The sequence below is a fragment of the Camponotus vicinus genome, unplaced genomic scaffold, assembly GCF_025532165.1.
Source record: "Camponotus vicinus isolate PSW18456_S1 unplaced genomic scaffold, iyCamVici1.0 SCAF_12, whole genome shotgun sequence".
Lineage (NCBI taxonomy): Eukaryota > Metazoa > Arthropoda > Insecta > Hymenoptera > Formicidae > Camponotus > Camponotus vicinus.
This window is the reverse complement of record NW_028141948.1, coordinates 8,407,574-8,416,013: the sequence shown is the minus strand read 5'-3', so window position 1 is coordinate 8,416,013 and position 8,440 is coordinate 8,407,574. Positions and strand designations below refer to the sequence as shown.

The 8,440-nt window shown below is 33.5% G+C and overlaps 1 protein-coding gene across 2 annotated transcripts in view; it reads right to left on the bottom strand.

Annotated features, from left to right (window-relative positions):
* Window positions 1–6,682: 6,682 nt before the first annotated feature.
* The window catches only part of LOC145962507 (uncharacterized), a 56,259-nt gene continuing 54,501 nt past the window's right edge, over window positions 6,683–8,440 (bottom strand). For both annotated transcript variants that reach the window (XM_083083609.1, XM_083083611.1), the window contains exon 11: window positions 6,683–7,096. In XM_083083609.1, the coding sequence (XP_082939735.1) occupies window positions 6,869–7,096 (228 nt within the window). In that variant the 3' untranslated portion in view covers window positions 6,683–6,868. The remainder of the gene's footprint in view (window positions 7,097–8,440) is intronic.

Sequence of the window (8,440 nt, the reverse complement as noted above, 5' to 3'; positions counted from 1 at the left end):
GATTTTTTGAAAAGTAAAAATACAGTCTTATTAAATAATTGTGCAGTCTTATTAAATAATTATTTTTATACAACGATATATATTGTATATATTACAATTATATGTGCCACTTATTACTATGATTTTTTAAAAAGTAAAAATACAGTCTTATTAAATAATTGTGCTTATTAAATAATTATTTTTTATTTATTAAATAATTTATTAAATAATTATTTTTTAATTCTATTGTATAAAAATAATTATTAAATAATTATTTTTATACAATATAAAATTGTAAAATAATCGAAATATACAAGTATATATGATCGATTTTGCGAAAACACGATAAAATTGTATCCGAAATAATTTTGATTATTTAGTAAGGCTATTGCAATTTTAATTCTATTGAAGCGGAAGTTTTCGCAGAAATTAGAAACTGTCATTAATCCGATCTAGGGGGTGAAATTTTGTACGTACACGACGATTGCATGAGCGAGTATTAAAGTCCTCTTTCGAAACAGTGCTAAAATTGATTTATGGAGGTGTATTAGAAAATTGCCTCGAAATCGATCGCGCCAGCTGTGCCGCGCGAGATATCGGACAAAGAGAAAGAAAAAAAAAACGAGGAAAAAGAGCGACCGGAACAATTTTCATAATCGACCGCGCCGCAAAGTAATCTGTCGCGATTGAGGAAGAGAGGAAATGATAACGCGATATATATTCCACGCGCGGTTTATGAGCGTGGAATCCGTGTCGCGCGCAAATTTCGAGGGAGAATGAAAAAAGCCGAGAGATTTAAATTTAGATTAATTCCTCCTGAAATTAGGAGATCCAAATCGGCGAATGAGATTTTGAGCGCCTTTTAACTCCCTCGCCCAGACATTATATTCGTATAATGAAAATAATGCCGTTAACATTCATCCGACAAGATTGAGCCTTCGCTTTTGAGTCGCGTTAATGAAATTTCCCCATCGCAAAATATCGCCGGCCAGTCACGACAACATGACGAGATTAATAGATAAAGAGCGGAGTTTTAATTATTTTTTCTACTCTAACGAGTCCATCCTTCCGTTAACGCGCATTACACTAATGTGGGAATTATTTTATTTACTCGTCAAATATCAAGATTAAAGCTCGCCGGGATAACAGACAAACGCCGTTTCCGGAATAGAATTTCGCGTTATCAAAGGCATCCCGCGTGCAGGAACTTAAAGGTTAATAGCTAGTTCATAAAGAGCGGTTTATCCCGAGAGCGAGCGGATGGCCGTAGGCGATAACCAGGCACAGTTCACGGCGGCAATTAAATGTGCAAATACCGAAGAAGCCGTGTTAAGGGGGACCCGTTCGTTCGCGAATGTTATTGATTCTCAGGCGGTGCCGCGGTCCCGCGACGTAAGCGAAACCGAATCGCATCCCCTGTTCCGTCGCCAGGGACACGCATCCCTTCGGTAACGATCAAGCCACATGTCGAAGAGATGCTAAGCCGGCAGCGAGTATAGGTCAATATTTGTTGGCACTCGTGCTAATAATTTAGCTGGCTCACCTGCCGCACATCCGAGACGCCTCCGTAATGATATACGAATTGCTTATTTGCTATCGGCAACGCTCTAACGGGATGATCCGTTACATTCCGTATTTGATTTGCATAATCGAGGATCCTCCATTGACGCGTCGAGACTCTCATTCGAGTTATGAATAATGTTATCTCGGACGTGGAGACCCTTCCACGAAGGCAGAGACGTTTCCTCGGGGCGAATTCAATTGAATACTTCGAGGAAGGATTACTTGTGCGAGACTTGAACGAGAAAGGGAGATGGACGGTGTATTATTTTTTATGTTAAAATCGATTCATCGCTCGAAGTTTACGCGAGGCGGTAATGGGAACGGGAAGCGTTCCAAGATCGATTTTTACGCGCTCCTGCGATACCATTTCTAACTTGCGCGAATATCTCATCTAAGTGGAACATCATGCTACGCCAGCCATTTGCTGGGAATTTTCCTTTTCATGACGTCTCAAGCTATCTGACAGGTCGTTCAGCCACCTAAGTTTGTATGAATGGCCAAGGGATTCGCCTTATAATTCGTAACGCGCTATCGTTACTGATTAAATAATTCAGTACAGCGTGACCTATTTCGGAAAATTCCGTGGAATAAATTCGGATGAAAAATCGCTACAACGCGAATTTTCTCACTATACATCAAGAATGTCTGAAATTTTAATTAAAGCATCTTTTACTCCACATAATTATAAGATGTCAATCTCCGGAGATGGATTCTGATAAAATTTTATAAAGACGAAGAGAGACAGATTTTCCGCTTGCGTTAGTTATAATTGATAATAAAATGTAATTGTAAAACTTTAAGAAATATATCCCTGTAAGAGACATTGAGTATCACTTTGTGCAAAAATCGTAACTGTTAATTCCGAATTATTAATGGCGCAATAACAGAAATAGCGTCGCCATGCACTTAGTTTCATTTACCTCGGTTATATCATGGCTGATTTACGGTGCAAAATACAATGAGACGGCGTATTAGTATTCATGTTTCATACTTGTTCAGTTAATAAATCCAATTTGCTGAAAAACTTTTCCGCACTCTATCTGCATGCCCTCCATTTTGGTCCCCTTTCGCATACCATACGTATAAATTTATCTCCGCAAAGTTACCGCAATTGCGCCTATCGCAGTTTTATTAAATCGCCGCAGTTGCAATCGCGATAGTTTCATTGTTCTTTTTTTTTTCGACGATTAGTCTTATTAGATTATTATTTTTCCATTACTGTTAATATTTCCGAGTATTCGAGCAATCAACCGTTTATTATGCGAAGTTCTCCGCGAGAAGCAAGGCGCATTAAATAATTATGTATTCATCCTCATTTTCCTTCTACTTGGCGATATTTTCTTCGTCTCCGACGAGTTTTCGAGAGATTGCCGTCCTCCCTGGGTGATTTTACTCGACGGTAAATTAAATTCATTAACTGGCAAATGAGAGCTGAAGACGTCTAAAAATTTGAGCTGAATGTTAATAATTGCGAGTCATTATAAGACGCTCCGTCGCTGTGTTACGCGATACTCAGAACCGATGAAGCTTAGCTTAGGTCGCCCCCAAAGTCCCTCGCGTGTTGTATTAGATTTCACCGGAAGCTCCCGTTACATGTTACTTCCTTTCTCCTTCTCATCCACATTAATATTGTGCACCGTTCCATTATTACATCGTAAGTTCTGATAAACAGGGCGAAAATAGGGTAGCAGAAACGCGCAGACCTAATAAGTCACAGATCTAATAATCACACATTTCATCTTTATATGTACATTTGAGAAATTTTTTTTCTTTATTAAAACTGTGCGCGATAGTTTTTTTGATATACAATAGTAATATTAAAAAATAGCTTTTTTATTTATATATATATAATTTCAAATAAATAAATAAATAAATAAATATATAATTTTAACGGAGCTAATTTGAAGGTTACAGAAATAGTTACACAGTAAAAAATTTTGTGTTAAATTTAACATATTTCACATGTCCCAATTTATCCACTCTAATTTTAATGTTAATTTAACAGAAGGCAAGTATGTAAATAAATAACACAAGTAATATGTAAAAAATTAACACAAAAGTGTAACACTCTTAAACGTTATCTGGAAATAAAGTTTGTTAAATTAACATATTTATAATGTTAAATTTAATTAAAAGAAAATGTTATTCTTACATTTTTATGATAAATAACAGAAGAGATATGTCGATTTAACATATGGAAACTGTTATAGAGAGAAAAATAACACAACTTATCTGTTCATTTTAACATATAACATATTTCATCAAAAATTCGTGCATTTACATATTAATTGTGTTGTTTTATCTCTTAGAAACGGTGAACATTAACTCAACGCAGAAATGTCAAAATAACGCAACGACAATATGTTACATTAACATAAGAGTATGTTAAAAATTTATTAACACAATTATATAAATTAACACAAAAATTTTGACACGAGAAAATTTTAACAGAAATATAAAATGTTTTTTACCGTGTACCTTTTGATGCGAAAGAATTATATATTTACGAATATTCGTGACCTCCCTCAACATTTTTTTGCTGCATGAAAATTCTGTATGGTCAAGAAATCAACGAATGGAAGGCGGCCCACAGGTCTGGGGGACACATTTACACGGCTCGCTTTTATATTTATAATAAAAGATAAAGCCATGTAAAATAAATGCAAACCGCATATGCGGCGTCCACGTGGTATATGTACAGGCATGTTAAAAAGGGTAAAGTCCCTTCTCCCCCTTTCCTCTTCCACCCCCGCAGTGACAAACGCGTCACGTTGCAGACGGCTGGACTGCATTATTTACACCCACTTACTACCGGCCGTTGCTTTCGGCCACTATATGTTCGGTATAGTTATCTAAAATGATATATGCCGGATCTATATGAAACGAATAGATTGTTGAGGCGTTCCTTTTCCTCCCTCGCTCATCTTTCCTATTTTGAAAAATGGCATAATATATCCGTCCCTTTGTCAATAGGTCTCTGTTATATCGCCAACAGTGTAAATCTGATAACATAATCAACAAGTTTTTGATTGCAATCAATTTCCCAACATATTTTTATAAATATATATATAAATAAGAATATAAATAAGAATATGTAAATATTGTATATAAAAATATATAATATATAATATATACATGATATATAAATATATATCATGTGTTATATATTATATATAAATAAAAATATTATAAAAATTTATATAAATATTTAATTTAAATATTATAAAAATATAAAAATTACATATAATAGACAATAAAAATAGAACCATATTTTATATTAATATAATAATTGCTACTTCACATCGATATAACATCATAGATTCAGTATAACGCTAGATATAATTATTGCCTTTACAAATTTTATTTATTAACACTCTATTTGTCAGGAATAATTGTATTTGGTTCCCAATATAACATTTGTATAAATAAATATAAAAATAGAATCACATTTTATATTAATATACAATTGCTTTCATCGATGTTATATGACGTCATAGATTCAATACAATGCTAAATATAATTATCGCTTATGAAAAATGCATTTATATTGAGTTTCCGCTTTTTATGAATATTTTAATTACACTTGGTTCTTCATTAAAAATTAAATATTTCGAAATTTATAATAATTTGCATTTAATAAACGAAGACTGTGTAACTCGATGTCCTGCGTTTATTTGCCACTTTAGACGGAAACAAGCCACAATAATACCACAAACTACCGCACCATTGAAGGATGTTAGAAGCATAGCTTAGAGAAACATTGTTCTAAATGAGAGTTACCATACGCAAGCATGGCGCAGCGCTTGTACGAAAGATAAACGTTCAGCTAACGTATGCGTTGCGGTACGACAATCTGCGGTCCACACACAAACGGGCCTTATCGATATACAGATAAATCGAGAAACATTAAATTCCTCGAGCCCTGTATTTCCCTGCTGCGCGGGATTGAAGAAAATATATCCGCGATTACCGAAGGGGTAAATATCCTTCGCGATTATGGTGCGCCGTCTGACAAATTACGGGCTTTTCCACTGACAAAGGGAAATAACTCTGTTAAATGGAATAAATGAATCTCGGGTTGAATAGAACGGGGGAGAGAGAGAGACAGAGATGCGGAAAGAAGCTCTTGATAAGCTTTTAAAATATGGAGATTTAAACTGTGTTCTTTCAGTGGATTCGCTGATTTCACTTAGCGTCGAGTGTACGTATGTCCGCCGTTGCTTTTGAGGAAGAAACTAATGGTGAGGTCGGATTTGGCCGCGAACCACGTTCTTTATCATCGCCGTAGTAACGCTCACATATTTTTACTGCGGGAGCACGTTGATAGCCGGCTGCCATAATTTAAGTACGCGCCCCTGGTCGCCTCGTGCTCCGCACTGCGACGGATTACACGGGTACACGCTACAGAGATTGCAGCAACATTCCCATAACGGGCATTTCGACTTGGCGAAGTCACTTTAATCCCGCAACTTCTGTAGAGATTATCGCGCTTGCGAAGATTCCTCCGCATGCTGCTCATATTTTATTTAACTGCGCCCAGTGCGCTTTATTTCTCACAAGAATAAATATAAAATGTGGACATGTTATATAAATTCGTGTATAGTATACATTTTATGTTTGCAATATATTCTTTTTTATTAATTTTTCCTTGTTTATAGTATTTTGTCTCTTTTTCTTTCTTTCTCAATAAAAACAAATAATATATTATTTTTTTATTTTTTATTTTTTTGACAGAAAGGGCGAGAATTTTTATTGCATTAAAATTTTTAACAAGCTCTTAAAATAGAAAGGAAAATTAAGAAAGAATGTATTTCGTCTTCTTTTTGTATTCATTATTTTTATAGTTTAATAGGCAAATTTTGCGTTAGCAATATATTTTCTTCCTTTCTTATTTAATATTAATTTTACTAATTTTTTTGCACATTCGTTTACGGTATGCATTTTGTCTTTCTCTTTTTCTCAGTAATAAATTAGTTTTTTATTTATTAGTTTTTTTTAGAAGAAGGGCGAGAATACATTAAAATTTTTAATAAGCCCCTAAAATGGAAAGAAAAATTAAGAGAGAATATATTTCGTTTTTTTTTGTATTTATTATCTTTATATCGTATAAAAAATCGTATAAATTATATATACATTTTATGTTAGCAATATATTCTTTTTCCATTAATTAATTTCTTTTATAAATTTTTTTACGCATTATTATTTATATTATACATTTTCTCTCTCTTTCTTTCAGTAATATATTAGATTTTTATTTATTAATTTTTTGAGAGAGAAAGGCGAGAATACATTAGAATTGTTAATAAGCTCTTTATAACCGAGATTATTAATCTCTGCCGAGTTTATCGGTCAGATTAAAATACAGATGTCTGCGATTGGCGGAGATACTTTCACGATCAAGATCCGGCGGTATTACCTTTTCATCATTATACCGGATTGCAATATCCATATCGGGTTCTGCCTTCAAATAGAAGAAATATGGAATATTTTCTTCGGCTCGTGCCATATCTCTTAGCAGTTTCTCGGCTGCTTTACGTTTCGCTATTGCCTCTTGCTGTAATTAAACACACTGTTAGTTTCGCGTATGAGTAAAATTACTATCACATAATTCAAAAATACATATAACCTTAACCTTATGTTATTTACGACGTGAAAGGAAGGATTTTAAAATTTCAAATTAAGATTGCACGAGATTTCTCTGATATGTATTCAGTATATTATAAATGTAAATTTGAATAAATTTGTTACACGCAGAAAAAAAATGTGTTAAATCAAAACTTATATACTTAAACTAACGCGTTCATTGTTTCGTATATATACGCAACAATTTATAATCTTCTTAGAAGAATTTAATAATTTTAAGTTTCAACAATATTATAGTCTTATTTTAATATTGTAATTGTCACCTCAAGAATATATAATTATTTAATTCTACTTTAAGAAAATTATAATCTTTGATTTAAAAATGTTATTTTCTATCTAACATTGTTTCTTTTCTATTCAAGAAAATTAAATCTTAAATCGTAAGAATATATTTTTCTCGATTGAACTATATAAAATGGCTTCATTCAAGTAAGCAATTATTCAAGCAATTATATTTTTCTTTAATTAACGCAATATAATCTCATTTCGAGATTTCCATGTTAAAACTAAATATATTTTCAAAACAAGAATGTCCTTTTTTTCTGTGCAAATATATCAATATGTTTGATAGGTATTATAGTTTTCGAGATATTACGGGGCTTTTCCCGATAAAGGCAGATTGTCCATGCAGATAATATAGATTCCCAGTAATTTTGTGAGCTGATCGTATATTGTTGAGTGTGTTACAAACAAATCATTAATCTCTTAAACTCGATATCGGTCCAACGTTTCACTGATCGGAATCTGGATACTAAATAAACACGTTACACTCACTGTTACACTAACGTAAGCGGAGACGATGATAAATTGACACTGTCTATCATCTCCCAACTCGCGGCTGAGAACAATTTGCCATGCATTGTATTTACAAATATCAAAGGATGGACAGAGCGTTATCCAATCATCAGCATAAAATTTCCATCTCGATATACATATTCCTCTAAAATGATGGCGATAACATGACTATAATACAATCTATGATATGACAATTTAAAATCTAAATAAAATACACGTGTAAGCTTGCGAATTCATTCTCTCCTTCTCTCTCACTCTCCCTGTTTTTTCGCAAAAAGAAATGTAAAATATAACATAAGATTTGTACAATGTGCTATTCCGGGCTATTTAAAGGTGACGTTCTCAAATATTCCTCCGCGAATGTTCGCTCAACACGAAAAGCAGCTCGTGCGATCGTCGCCTCGTTACGCAATTAGTGCAAGCCACGTCATTGACATTTAAACAGCCGATAGATGAATTG